The sequence below is a fragment of the Plecotus auritus genome (genome assembly GCF_963455305.1).
Source record: "Plecotus auritus genome assembly, chromosome: 5".
NCBI lineage: Eukaryota > Metazoa > Chordata > Mammalia > Chiroptera > Vespertilionidae > Plecotus > Plecotus auritus.
The window spans coordinates 20368195-20383190 of NC_137776.1; the positions used below are offsets into that span (position 1 = coordinate 20368195).

The following is a 14996-nucleotide window of genomic DNA, read 5'->3' on the forward strand; positions in this document are numbered from 1 at the left end:
ACTATAATTTAATACATTGTGTTTGTTGAAGAGAGTTATTTAATCCCCTTTATCCTATTTCTCCATCTAGGGACAATAACACTTCTCTGGACTGCTGTGAGGTTCAAATGACTTTATATATATAAAATTGCTTTGTGAAAAATGCAATTATAAACTCTGTAGTATAAATGTTGGCTATCATTAAATTGAGGTTAGTTTATCAGTGGCTGATAAAATACCAGGTGTATCGGTTAATAATGCAGATTTTTTTCAAAAGATGGAGTTATACATATGTTGATATATATGCGATTTTGTTGTATTGACAGCAAGCTTCAAAACTTCATATGTCAAATTTTCTGAAGGTGTTAACATCATAGATATATTTACGCTTAAAAATGTCACATTTCGTGCCAAAAAAAGAGCATTACTTTATTTTGAAGAAAAGTGCTGCTGAAAGTTATTGTATACTTCGGGAAGCTTATGATGAACATGCTCCATCTCAAGATACTTGTGAACACTGGTTTAAAAAGTGATGATTTCGATTTTAAAGACAAAGAATGTCCAGGTCAACCAAAACAGTTTGAAGACCAACAATTACAAATATTATTGGATGAAGATGCATGTCAAACTCAAAAACAACTTGCAGAAAGATTAAACGTTGCTCAGCAAACAATTTCCAATCGTTTACAAGCAATGGGAAAGATTTTAAAGGAAGGAAAATGGGTGCGACATCAACTGAAAGAAAGACAAATGGAAAACCAAAAAGTCATCAGTAAAATGTTGCTTCAACGGCACAAAAGAAAGTCTTTTTCGCGTTGAATTGTGACTATAGATGGAAAGTGGATTTATTTTGAGAATCCCAAACACACAAAATCATGGGTTGATCCAGGTCAACCATCAACATGGACTGCAAGGCCAAATCACTTCAGAAAGAAAACAATGCTCTGTGTTTGGTGGGATCAGGAAGGTGTGGTGTATTATGAGCTTCTAAAACTGGATGAAATCATTAATACTGATCACTACCCACAACAAATAATCAATTTGAACCATACTTTGATCGTGAAATGACCAGAATGGGCCAGAAGACACGGCAAAGTAATTTTGCTTCACACCATCACACTCTTCAAATAATGCACCATCACACTCTTCAAAACCAGTTAAAGACATGTCAGAAGATCTTGCCTGGGAAGTATTAACCCACCTGCCATATTCACCAGACATTGCTTCTTCAGATTACCACTTGTTCTGATCAATGGCACACGCACTTTCTGAGCAGCACTTCAAAACGTACAAAGCAGTGGAAAATTGGGTCTCTGAATGGTTTTCCTCAAAACAAGAAAAGTTCTAATGGGACGGTATCCACAAATTACCTGAAAGATGGGGGAAATGTGTAGCTAGCGACGGACATTACTTTGAATAAAGCACTTTTGATGTTTCTCTTGAAATTATCGTGTTTTCTTTGATTACAAAATCCACATTATTAACTGGTACACCTGCGATAGATACAGGATGACCTATAACTGTTAGCAATGGCATAGGTGTAAACAAAAGGCAACCAAAGGGTTAACATATTTATCAGAGGGAGACAAAGAAAAATCAAGTTGACAATCAGGTGAATAGGGTTGTTAATTACATATTTAAGTGAGTAATGACTACAGGTACATACTTTGCAAAGAATTATTTAAGGGAAAAAATGTTCTCAAACAAGGCTGCAACCCAGGTGTTAGCCAGGGCTGGTTTGTCATCCATGTGCTCAACTGGGAAGAATCTATTTCCAAACTCAGCATTCAATTTCCCGCACATCGTCGGGTTGAGGGTCTCAGTTTCTTGCTGGCTGTCAGCTGGAGTCCACCTTTGCTCCTTGTAGTTGTTGGCCAGAGGCTGCCTGTAATTTCTTGCCAGTGAGCTTCCCCAACATAGCCTCTTACTCTATTAAAGCCAGCAAGGGAGAGAGGCTCTTAGTAAGACATGTTACAATCTTGTGCAATGTAATTCCCTTCTGACCAATGGAAATCATAGATCCCCCCACACACACACCCTCAAGGAAGGAAATTGATCATTCAAGAACATGAGAACAGGAAGTGCTGAGAGGTAGATAGGATGGGCTGGAACACTCCACACCCATGCCCTGTGGGATCAGAAGCTCCATTCTGCATATGTCAGAGGCTCTCGGTCTCATGGTCTCCTCTGCCACTAAGCTTCTCCTTCTCTATGGCAAAGCAGTCATTGCACCCCTTTCAAAGAAGACGTTAACATATCCTTTCCTCAATTTCCACTAGACGCTCATTCACATAATGCATTGTAAATGTGGCTGACTTCAGTGAAAATGTAGAGGTAGTGAGGAAATTCCACAGCATGGCTGCACAGCAAATGAAGGTAAATACACATTTGGATATTCATTGTTTAAAGTCCATTCAACTTCTCCATTTCCTCACGAGACTTTGATCTCTGTCCAGTCCTCAGCCATCTCACAGGTTCCTCCTTCCTCCACTTCCTTTCTCTCTTTTCCCTTTGCTTCTTTTCCTTCCATTGCTCAGAAGCAAGCAAGCAACCACCACAATAACAAACACAATGAACAATAAACAAATTCCAAGTTTCGTTATTCTTTCATAGAGTTTGACTTTTTTTTTTTTTTTTGGTCGTATGGGCTCCTGAAGACATATCCTCTCAGAGTTACACCTTCTACTCCAAAGGTTTATCTATATATTATTTATATTCCACAAAGGCATTTTCTATCCCAAGAGAAATTCTGTTGCCATCTGTTAAGATACATATTGTTAGTCATATATGACAAATTAGGATGCATGTTCTGATAGAAAAGTATGAGGGTCAATAAGTACAGTAGTAGAATGGGGTGGGAGACTGAATTTAAACTGAGAACAAGGAAGGAAAGCTGGTCAGAGAAAGAATAACATTTCTGAAGACTGTTAGCTAGGCAGCAAGAGTTGGGGCAGCATTTCAAACAGCAGGAACAACATATGCAAAAGCCTGGAAATGGGAGGGAGCGTGGCTTGGTACACTGGAAAAACTGGAAAGCCCAGAAGGGTAAATGCTAAAGAGGAAGGGAAGGATGAAAGGGATGAGAATGGAGAAAGGGATGAGGATGGAAAGTAGGAGCACATACATGGGACCTTGTAGGCCACGTGGCTCGTTTTTAGGCCCCTGGCTCTCCCCTAACAAATAAAATGACTTCATGAATAGTTTTGGTTTTCTTTTGAACCTTGAGTTTATTGATTTTAAAACAGAAACAGTTGTGCCAAAGCTGGCAAACTTGCACACACACACATACAGCATACACACACGCACATACACACACACACAAGCAAATGTTACATAAAGCACCTTCCCTGAGGGCCATATAATTTGGCATTATTACGAAGTCAATCAATCTTATAGCCATTAAGATGATTCTGGGTCAGCCGGGTAATTAGCTGAAAATTATCTTCATATTCATTTTTTCTCCACAGGAATCTTTCCTGCAGAGAGACCCAGAATACAAGGCTTTCTGTAAGAGCTTAAAAAACAAACAAACAAACTTGCCTGCCAGCAGCACATGGATTCTCTATCAGTTTTCAGGATTTGTATCTGCCCAGCTGACACACCCATTTTTCCCTGAAGAGAAAGTAGCATCTTGCTCTGCCCTCTGCCTGCCTATTGTCAAAGCACGTCAGGAATACATCTAAGTTCTGTTTACCACCAGGGTAAACTGCCTTCCTATGACATTCTTGTAGAAAGCCATTGTGGGGGGTAGGGTTCAGTCTGTCCCCAAGTGTTTGCAGGAACGGAAAATGACATCGTGCCCACTGCTTACTGCCAATGCTAATCTGGCCCTTAGCACATCACAGTAGATTCATTTATTCATGATGATTTTCATTCTGCCATTTGTTGGAAATAATGTTTTTTGTTCTCCCAATTCTACCTACCCCAGGCTGCCTTATTTTTCTTTTCCACTCTTACTTTTCAACTAATAACCATGCCTTTTAAGGTTTCTTTTTTATTGAAAGTAATAAATTAAGACATTCATCTTCAGGTGGTTCATCTTTGCATAAAAACCACCAGCATATACATTAGCTTGCTCACAGTGTTGAGTAGATAGGAATTCATTTCAGTAGCAACAACATTCAGTAACTTAGGAAGAAAATTCTCCGTTTATAGTTACTTGCTAGTCTTACACAATTGTAACTTTCTATATAGTATAACACTTTAAAATGAAGATGTTCTAAGGAAGTGGTATCTTCAAGGGAGTGGTGCCTTCCGAGGTTCTTGCTCAAAATGAAGCCATTGGCTTTGCTGCGATCGGGTTTGCTGGAGGTATCAAGACTACATCCGGTCATCCTGTGAGTCAACACTTATGGTGGAGACTTGGCTATTGGTATCAACATTTCCATAGGATTTCTGGTCTTTGGCAAAGTTGATGAAAACCTGATTTTTTTCAAGGGAAATAAAGCCATTAGTGCTTGATAAATCAAAGGAAGAAATAAGGTTAATTCACACACACATACACACTTGGAAGAGCAAATAAAAAAGATTAGATTTTATAGGGGCATGCCCACACATATATATACACTCTTACTAGGAGTCCTTCTTTAGCTACTCAAATTTAATTAAGGTTTGAAAATAATACCTATATCTACAACTATAATTATGTTTATAATCATAATAAAAATCTAACATATGTAGCTACTTATCTGTACCTGAATGCTCTACATCAATATCTCTCTCTATCGAGTATAAACAAGGAGTCCAAACCAAACCCTTATCAAATGCTTGTATGGTGATGTTGAGAGAAATGCACTAATTTCAAAAGTTAATGCACTAAAATAAAATTTGTATAGAAATCTCATATTAACATTATGTTCAGTAAGCCAATTATTTAATAGGCAGGCATTTATTACTTTGTTTAAAATTATTCAATCTATTAGTCATCCATTCATCTGGAAAAAATGAGAGTCTGTTTCATGCCAGATATGGTGCTGGTAGTTAGTTACAAGTCAAAGGCTAAATATTCTGTGTTAGAAAAGCCATCCTTGTCTAAAACCCCATAGAAAATTGTCCATAAAGTGCAGCACCATTTATTGACTCAGAGGCCCCCACGGCCTCACATTCTGACCCATTACAGGGGTAGATGCAATCAAATGTTCTATACATCGGGTTGGTTGAGCCAAACAATTCAAAGGTGATGAAGGATGACCCATGAAGCCCTGAGTTATTGAATATAAATGTAATTAAGACATGATGTGAGTAAAACAAAAGAATTCTGCCTTTGCCACTTTGGTTGCCCAGAACCTAGCAGACCTAAAAATCTGGCACCAAATTCTCTCCAGATACCCCACAGAGTATCGAATTCAGGAAGCCAATCAATGGAAATGGTATTTAAGAAACCTATCAAGGAGAAAGTAAGGAAAGTAGTTTGTTTTACAGGTGAAAGTAGTGTTTTGTTGCTTTACATATGTACATAACTTGATGGATATAGATGTCTTGTAGAAAGGGGAAAAAACTCCTTTTCTCATCCTGGCCAGTTTGGCTCGGTGGGTAGGGCATTGGCCTGCAGACCTAAGGGTCCCAGGTTTGATTCCGGTCAAGGGCATGTACCTCTCTTACCGGCTCCTCCCCTGCCCAGGCCCTGGTCAGGGCATGCAGGAGGCAACCAATCGACGTGTTTCTCTCTGTCTTTCCCTCTCTCTAAAAATCACTGGAAAGATATCCTTGGGTGAGGATTAAAAAAAAACAACTTCTTTTCTCTAGTAACAATAGTTAATGCTTTTAACATTTTTTTTTCTAACATCCCCAAATCTGGTTAGAAATCAATTAAGTTTTTCAGGTGTGAGATTAAATGTTGCTTCAACTATAACAAATAGAATGTCACTGAAAGGAAATAAACACAATGTGTAGTAATTAATGTGATATTGTGCGCGGGGGTCATGGCCTCCAGCTTACCTCCTCCAGAGTAGTCTGGCTCACTAAGAAGTTTGTGATATTTAAAGCAGTCTTGTTGGTTTCCAGCAGATCAAAAATGTTTGCTACTCCTCCTGCCGTGACTGGCACATGATACTCGAGCATACTGAGGTGCTGATCCTGTGGGAACCAAAGGAAAAAAAATGTATTTTGCAATGTCAGGTAATATTGACTTGACTAGTCATATTTGAGCAAGAGCCAAGAAAAATACTGAAATTTATTCCACTGAAAATGACACTACAGTGTAAATAATGGGTGTGTTTTGAAACTAACAGCTTACAAAGATAAGATGGAAAGTTTTATGAATGTCAAAGAGAAAACAAATTAAAAAGCTAATGAAAATTCCAAAGCATTCTACATTAGTGTGCACTTATAAAGTCATCATAGTCTCACCTGCAAAAAAATACCATGGGATGATATTTCAGATGTCAGATTATGCTCTCAGCTCACATAAGCTTTTTCAGAGATAACATTTAGAAATTTCATTTTTTTAAATGTTAAAATTCACCTAAAGGGCCAAGGATTAGTTAGTTGCTCAGTTTATATTGGCGAAAGAGGCTAGATTGCAACAGCATTTCCTAAGGAAACCTCATTCAAATAACACTATATATTTTCACACCTGACCCCAAAATTCTCTTCAACTTCTTTATGTTAGTCAATACATAGGATTAGCATCTACTTAGTAATCTATTCTCATTTCCTTAGAGCATCTCTAACACCTTGCTTTTCTGCATATTTAATCAGTTATCATATCCCATTTCCTTTTCACCTAAAACAACTTTCCAATCTGAACTTTCCTCTCTATTTGCACCATCGATATCATTAACCTGAGATTGATCACTCCAGGTCTGAGTTACTGCAACCACCACTTCAGAAGCCTAGAAACTATTTACACTCATATACTGTCCCAAAGCAGGATGGGTAATCTTTTCTAAACACTAGCTTAATTAGGATGTAGTCTTGCTCCAGAATCTACCCCTGGAACTATGTGGGTTAAATCATGGCTGTGCATTTCAGCCCGGCATTCCAGACTTCTCTTGCTGGAAACCCCTCCTCTCAGCCCTGTGCTCACTGCCCAGCCCCTCTCATCGACTTATTTTCATATCACACCTGTCACTACAATCAGGATCTTACTTCATTTTACTTCCAACTTGTTGTTCCTGCTATTTCCCTTCTAGATATCTAGAAACCACCAGGTGCTTGTAAAGGATGGTCTGTTTAAAAAGAAATAGGACTTTTATCATCACTGCATTTGTCTTTTGTATCCCTGGTCCATGAGGAACAGACCAGGGTGAATGTAATCTCATCACTCAGCGAATAAGCACGGACTTTGATCTAGAAATTCATGGAAGGAAAAAGCACTATGACCAATGTGATTTGTGCAAGGAACGGGTCCTTTAGTTTTTTAAACTTGATTTTAATTTAGATGATAGAAAATGGGCTTTGATAAGAATTGTAAACGCTATTATTTCCTGGAGAAGTTAGCTAAAGCTTGGGAGGTTTAGGCAAAGGTATTTTGTAGAGATAAAAGAATTGTTTTTAAAAACACATTCTATTTTGTTCTCTCCAATCACTTCACATTAATATGGTGCATTTATTTTTCACGCCAATCTTGTGATGGAGATGCCATTATTGCTATTTTACAAATGAGAAAAATGGGGCACAGAGACTTTAACTGTCTTGCTGGAAATCACACAGGGAGAACTTGACCTCTGCCCAAGATTTCCAATTTCTTTTCACCACTCCACACATGATTTCCCTTTACAACAAGAATTTGCTATAATCATTTTGTACAAGTTCCTGTACATCAAAGCTGTTATATAATCATAACCTTTTTTCATAAAGTGCATTTAAGTTTGAACTATGTGAGATACATAGGAGTATATCTGTATGGGTCCATCCTGTGGATACGTATACTAGTAAGATGGAGTTCATTGAATAATGTGGGTTTAAGAACTTGATTCCAAGTGGTTCTGCTCAAACCTTTGTGGGTTTATCTTTTAAATGAGGGGAGCAAAGAAGAGAATTGCTTCTGGCTGTGCCATTCTGGAATTCTGGAATTCCTTTTCTAAACAGAAATAATATCTGTCATCCCTTAGTTCCCTAATGTATATATAACTGGTAAACTAGTTATGTATACAACTCGGAAACTAATACAGTATGGTCATAAAGCCTTTGTGAGGAAGAAATAAATGAAGGTGTGTGAAAAGATGACATTACTATTAGTAGCTACAAAAATATAATTTTTGAAGATTCTATTTGAAGAATAGAATAATTTGAAGTTCTTATTTATTTATGCTAAATGTGCTTCAGAGCATCTTATATAAATTTAATTAATGAATATGTTGAGATTAACAATAAAGCTGTGGTCAACTTGAAAAGGGCAAATGTCCACTATGATAGTGGACTATCATAACCAGTCAATATAAAAAGGCAGGACAATCTCTTACTCACTTTTAAGTATGTTTTTGGAAAGTGCATTTGCATGAACCTTGTGAGGGCCTCCATGCTAACTTTGGTATTCTTCACGTGCACCTTGACAGTAAATCCTCGTCCAAACCTAGAAAGCGAAAGTGCAAAACACAATATAAATTCCATTTTGCTGAAATAGCTCCCCTGGAATTCTAGATAATGAAACAGGACCCAAGCTGACTATTAGAGCCCCTTTTCTTATATAAAGACTGTCATTTTGTCATAAATGTTCAGGGCATGCTGCAAACTGGAAATAGTGAACTGCCACGGTTTTTTAAAATTTATTTCTACCAATATACAAAGTCAAACTCTTTGGACAAAAGCTGCATTAGAAAAAAATATATAAAAAATCTTGGCTTTTTTGGACATCCATGAATTGACAGTTGATATCAATTTCTGGGGTGAAATACTTTCTAATTTAAAGCAAACAAGGTCTTGAGAGGTAAGTCATTGGGAATTTGGTGTCAATGGTAAAGATGAAAGTCATTGGGTTTTAAACATAGATAAAAATAGATATACTAGCTAACTGTAGCACCAAGAGTAGAGTTTATATGCAAGTTGAGAACAACATATAAGGTCTCTTCCATCCTTTTTACTTATCTTGGTTAATAATATCATATAAGAAAGCCAGTTGTACAGATAAAGTTATAACATCATGAAGTTTGGAGATATATATATATATATATATCTCCAAACTTCATGATGTTATAAATTCATATGCACTTTGGCAAATATAAAATATTAATTTCATTTTAATTTGTTAGTATGATATTTAAGCACATTACTCCCAAAATATTATTTTTTTAAATATATTTTACTGATATTTTACAGAGAGGAAGGGAGAGGGATAGAGAGCTAGAAACAATCAATCAGCTGCCTCCTGCACACCTCCCACTGGGGATGTGCCTGCAACCAAGGTACATGCCTTTGACCGGAATCGAACCCAGGACCCTCAGTCCGCAGGCTGACGCTCTATCCACTGAGCCAAACTGGTTTTGGTGCCCCCCAAATATTATTGATTCAAAGGTTTTGAATGAGATAAAAATGTTAAATAGCTCACTGAAAGCTTGTGCAAATGAACATCCTATCTAATAAAAGAATAATATGCAAATTGACCGTACCTCTGCTACACTCACAAGCCACACCCACCAGCCAATCAGGAGCGAGTATGCAAATTAACTCAACCAAGATGGCTGCAGCCACAGAGCGAGCAGGAGGCTTGGGTTTACCCGGCAATGGAGGAAGCCAAGTTCCTGACCTGCCCTGGCCTCCGCTGAAGGCTACAAAGTTTCAATTACAGAAGATAAATAAATCCCAGCTACCAGGGCCTCCAATTGGGTCGCCAGGGGGTATGGCCGGCCTGCAAACCACCACAGGCCCCTTGCCCAGGCTGCCCCACACCCCAAGGGAACCCCCACCCTGATCCAGGACATCCTTCAGGGCAAACCAGCTGGCCCCCACTTGTACACCAGGCCTCTATCCTATCAAATAAAAGTAATATGCAAATTGACCATTACCCCAAGACACAAGATGGCTGCCCCCATGTGGTCAAAGATGGCTGCCCCCATGTGGACACAAGATGGCCACCAAAAGATGGCCAGCAGAGAAAGGCAGTTGTGAGCGATCAGGCCAGCAGGGGAGGGCAGTTGGGAAGGACCAGGCCTTCAAGGGAGGGAAGTTAGGGGCGATCAAGCCTGCAGAGGCGGGCAGTTCGGGGTGACCAGGCCTGCAGGGGAGGGCAGTTAGGGGAACCAGGCCTGCAGGGGATAGCAGTTGGTGGGGGGGACTAGACCTGCAGAGGAGGGCAGTTAGGGTGACCAGGCCTGCAGGGGAGGGCAGTTAGGGGTGACCAGGCCTGCAGGGGAGCAGTTAGGTATCAATCAGGCTGGCAGGGGAGTGGCTAGGGGGTGATCAGGCTGGCAGGCAGAAGCATTTAGGTGCAATCAGGAAGGCAGTTAGGCGAGCAGTTGGGAGCCAGCAGTCCTGGATTGTGAGAGGGATGTCCGACTGCCTGTTTAGGCTCGATCCTACAGGGATCGGGCCTAAACGGGCAGTCGGACATCCCTCGAGGGGTCCCAGATTGGAGTGGGTGCAGGCTGGGCTGAGGGACACACACCCCCCTGCATGAATTTCGTGCACCAGGCCTCTAGTTTTAGATAAAAATCTTTGCCTTCCTAAACCTGTCAAAGCCTAATTTGTTATTTAGTAAAATCCTGAAACTTCCTTTTGAGGTTATTTTGGTTGTGGATTAATCTTTTAAAGCTTGTAGGCCTTATAAGTTTTGGGGTTATTAACTAAAAATACATCCAACCCTGACTAAGATCATTTAACTTTCAAATGAAGCAAGGATTAACTTATCCATTCCAATTCTACTACTCCTTGCAGAGTAGGCTGCTGAGATCATCCTTGGAGGTGAGCATATACCATCAGATTGATTACGCCACTCCATATGTTAAACACACATTTGCTCTTCACCTGCTCTTTATATGCTGCAAAGATCCAATGCACTGGAACCTCCCATTCACCATGATGGCCAGCCTGGTACAGAGAGCTTCACATTCTTCCATGCTGAAAGACAGCACAACCATATCAGAATTCTGGGCACAGAAAATTGGATTTCCATTCATGCACAGAAATTAACTATTTCATTATGGCACTTTAGAAATACTATTTTAGTTCTTTAATATGGCTTTTCCCTTGAAGAACTAAAAAAAAAAATTTAATATCAATTAAATATCTTCACATAGGGCTTATTACTGCTTCTTCTTAAGCCTGAGGCCAACACTCTCACTCGGAACACCCTATCAAGCATATTACTGCTTTCAAACTCCCTCAAGCTTTGACTTGAGACCTACATTTCCTAAAAAATGTTCTCCAAATAATACTGAGCTCTTTTCATTATGCTTCATAGTCCATACTTAGTTGGTTTTTATGGTTTTGTATTTATAACTGGTTAACCTGCATGTGATTACATAATTTCTAATTTCATAGACCATGATAACTTCATACAAAAGTTCATGACAATTAAATGATTGGCTCCAGGATAGATGGTATGCTAGGGCAAGGCTAGGATAGAAACAAGTTTCTTGATTATAAACAAATCGAACACTCTTTCTACTATATAATAATTGCAATAAAAGGGTGAACTTCATGCAAGGTCAACCTCACAAGAAAAGCACAGGTGCTTCAGGTGCTTCTTTACTTAACTGATTGGGAGGGTCTACTCTATGGAGGAGGCCTGGGAGGTGCTTCTTAAAGGACTGGTAAGGTTATACCTTGGAGAAACTTTCTGAAAAGACCATCTCCAGGGCACGGTGAGAGGAAAGGTCAATGAGTGTGTGCTGAATCACGAGTCATTCAGATAGACGGATAGGAAAGGGTGTCATAGGGAAAAAAGGGCTAGAAATTTACTAATAAAAGGCCTTGAATACTAATCCAAAAGATGCTGAACTTTATGTAATAGGCAACAGGGAGTCATAGTTGAGTTGTGAGAATCATAAATCATAAGAAATGTGTTTTTAAAAAGATTGTTTAGGCCCTATCTCAGCTGGATTCTCACTATGTAACCTGCCGGACTTGCTCCTAAGACTATAAACACAAAATACTTTCACCTAATTGTGAACACTCATTATCAATATGTATTACATGGGGATTACCTTTTCCCACCCATCATCCTAGAATCGTGCCTACCTATTGACCTGAAAGTTCCCGCACTCAGTTTACCTGTGAGATGTGAGGATGACAGAACATTTATTCTGTACTTCCTCTGAAATGATCTTCCAGAGGTGCCGTTTTGACTTAGGATCCATCCCAGAGCTTGGCTCATCCTTAATAGAAAGTTACAAGAAAAATTTATCAAATTAATTGATTTTTGATGAGGCTCCTCACATGTATCACTACATCTCACTTGCCTAGAACAAAAATCACTTTGCGAAGTCCTGCGACTAACTTGTTCATACTTAATAGACTTCTTTCTGCTGCTGTCTAAAAGCTCAGGATTAATCATTTAAATTGACAATCTGTTTTAAAAAGTGTCTCACTGAACTTGACATCCTGTAACTTTACACTTTTCTCTTATATTTCTTCGGAAAACATTCTGCTTCAATTACTGACAAAGCAGAGTTTTTACATTTAATAGTACATTGTCACATATATATTTGAAGCCAACAGCAACGAGATTGCTGCCTTGCTCCTGATAGCAGATGTGTGGCTGTGAGTAATAATATGCCATGTGAAATGGAAAGAACACAATTTGAGTTTTCAGTTAATACATTTGAGGTATATATATATTTAAAAATATTTTATTGATTTCAGAGAGGAAGGGAGAAGGAAAGAGAGATAGAAACATCAAGGATGAGAGAGAATCATTGATTGGCTGCCTCCTTCACGCCCCCTGCTGGGGATGGAGCCCACAACCTGAGCATGTGTCCTGACCAGGAATCAAACCATGACCTCCTGGTTCATGGGTCCACGCTCAACAACTGAGCCACACCGGCTGGCTTGAGATGTATTTTTAGTTTTATGTCATTAATTGAAATTTCATACTCTTTGGGGAAATAAGCATATAATTTGCAGAAACTGCTAAGTGGAAAGATATACATTATATTTAAAAAGTAAATGCTGTTTCAAAAATTGTTCAGTCATAAAATTAGAAATGTAGCAATGGATAATCTAAGCAAGCAATAGTAGGGCAAACGGATGATTAAACAAACAAATTACAGGTCAAGATTAGGTAAAAATTAAATATACACATATGTAATGGAAAGTATGCATAAAAGATCACCAGAGGCTGTTTTTATAGTAGGGGCTTAAATTTAAATTTAGAGAAAGAAATGAGTGATAATTTGGGGAAACAGTAAAGGATATATTGTCACAGCTCCTATTTTTGAAGATGATGGCACATATAGTAAATGCGTATAAAAGAAAATATACTATCTTTCTCTCAAAGCCAATATTTCAGTGAAGCTCATTAATAGCTAACATTTGCACAGCACTTTTAACTTTTTGAAGTACTTTACATTCTATTATCTCACAGGAGTGCCTAAGGATTGTTTTGTTCAATTTAAGGGACACTTACACAATAAAATTCCATTATAAGCATCGATTGGCAGGGATATAACACATTGTAAGCTCTGGTATTACAGAGAGTTGGGCTGTGCATCACTCCATCTGGGCAGTTTACATGAACTGATCCTCTGCATGACTTAATCCCAGGAATAATGTGGTGATTTATAAGTGGATTTTTATTGCATATACTTAAAGCTCTTTTGGAGTATGGATGTCCTTAAATGAAGGGGATTTTCCTAAATAAGGGCAAGCTTATTTCTCTGAAATAAATACTGGGGAGCAGAATGCTATGTTACCCCTGTGTGTAATTTACATTTCCAGGTGGTCAGTTTAATTTTCTAGCTCTTAACAAAAATACTTATATTTCTTGCCTTTGAAAAATTCAGATAAAATAAAATGGCAGATTACCAATCACATGCCAAGCTAGGTAACTCATGGTTTTCAGTAACAAGGAAATAACATTTTAGCACAACACATTGTCTTAAAATGTGTCTTTCCTTCTTTCTAGAAGTTTAAAAATATGTTAGTTCACCTGATCCGTTACCAATACAGCTGATTTCTCCAGTAACTGGGAATCAAATTCTACCATATTCCATTACTGACTCACTTGTATACCCTCAATTTTTTTCCAGCTAATTCCCATTCCCATGCCAAGTGTTTTCTCTGAAATCGACTGTGACACAGGTTCAGACAAAAACATATTTGAGGGCAACTGTTGTGGCAACAAATTATTTGCTGATATAAATTCCTTTCATGAGACAGTCTAGGTAAAGTGCTTTGCAAAACAACCAGCACACAGTGAGCGCTTCACAAATGTTAATTCCAATAATGGGAATGAAATGTGACAGCCAATTGGATATGTGGTTCTAATTGTGCAGTAGCCTCTTAGAAATATTTGGTTCATGGGTGAAGCTCAACCACTGAGCCACACCAGCTGGGCTGCAATAGCCTTTTTCACGGCTTCTCTTACTAGCAGTAGGATGGAAGGCTTCCCGATCAAGGCCAGTGCAGTGGATAGTTTTCTTTTTGTGCCGTAGCTGCATAGAGAGGTAGCCCTGTCCTTGTAGGGCATCAGGTGAAGTCTGCGCAGGAGTTTATGAACAGTCTGTGGGAGGAAAAGAGAGTTAGATTGAACTTCTACTACCAAAACCCTTAAGGCACTAAACAAAGAAACATAAAAGCAGTTTGTGAAAAGAGCGTGAAGAAATACATACCTGAAAAATTGAAACATTTAAACTGAACATAGATTTTATTTTTATTTTCAAAGGTCCACTTAAAATTAATAATTATTTAAAAGATAAAAGTGATTCCGTGGAGGCTCATTTTCAAGTGGGATTTCCCCCCCAAGGTGTGTCATGTATGCATATATGCATGTGAGTGTGTGTGTTTGTGTTTGCAATTGCAGATTATTCTTCCTGCTACATTAACACAGGGTTTCCTTGTTAAGCTTAAAAGAGCTGAAACAGAATTCAACTTTCTCAAGGCAGGTTTCTCATTGATGTCTTCACAGTTTCATCTTTCTT

General features: G+C 38.6%; 1 protein-coding gene across 2 annotated transcripts in view; it reads right to left on the bottom strand.

The window, feature by feature from the left end:
* Positions 1-4268: 4268 nt before the first annotated feature.
* The window catches only part of ABCA12 (ATP binding cassette subfamily A member 12), a gene marked incomplete at its 5' end in the record, with an annotated part of 183049 nt that continues 172321 nt past the window's right edge, over positions 4269-14996 (bottom strand). For both annotated transcript variants that reach the window (XM_080668989.1, XM_080668988.1), the window contains 6 exons: positions 4269-4401; positions 5917-6054; positions 8389-8494; positions 10882-10974; positions 12130-12233; positions 14444-14578. In XM_080668989.1, the coding sequence (XP_080525115.1) occupies positions 4300-4401; positions 5917-6054; positions 8389-8494; positions 10882-10974; positions 12130-12233; positions 14444-14578 (678 nt within the window). In that variant the 3' untranslated portion in view covers positions 4269-4299. The remainder of the gene's footprint in view (positions 4402-5916; positions 6055-8388; positions 8495-10881; positions 10975-12129; positions 12234-14443; positions 14579-14996) is intronic.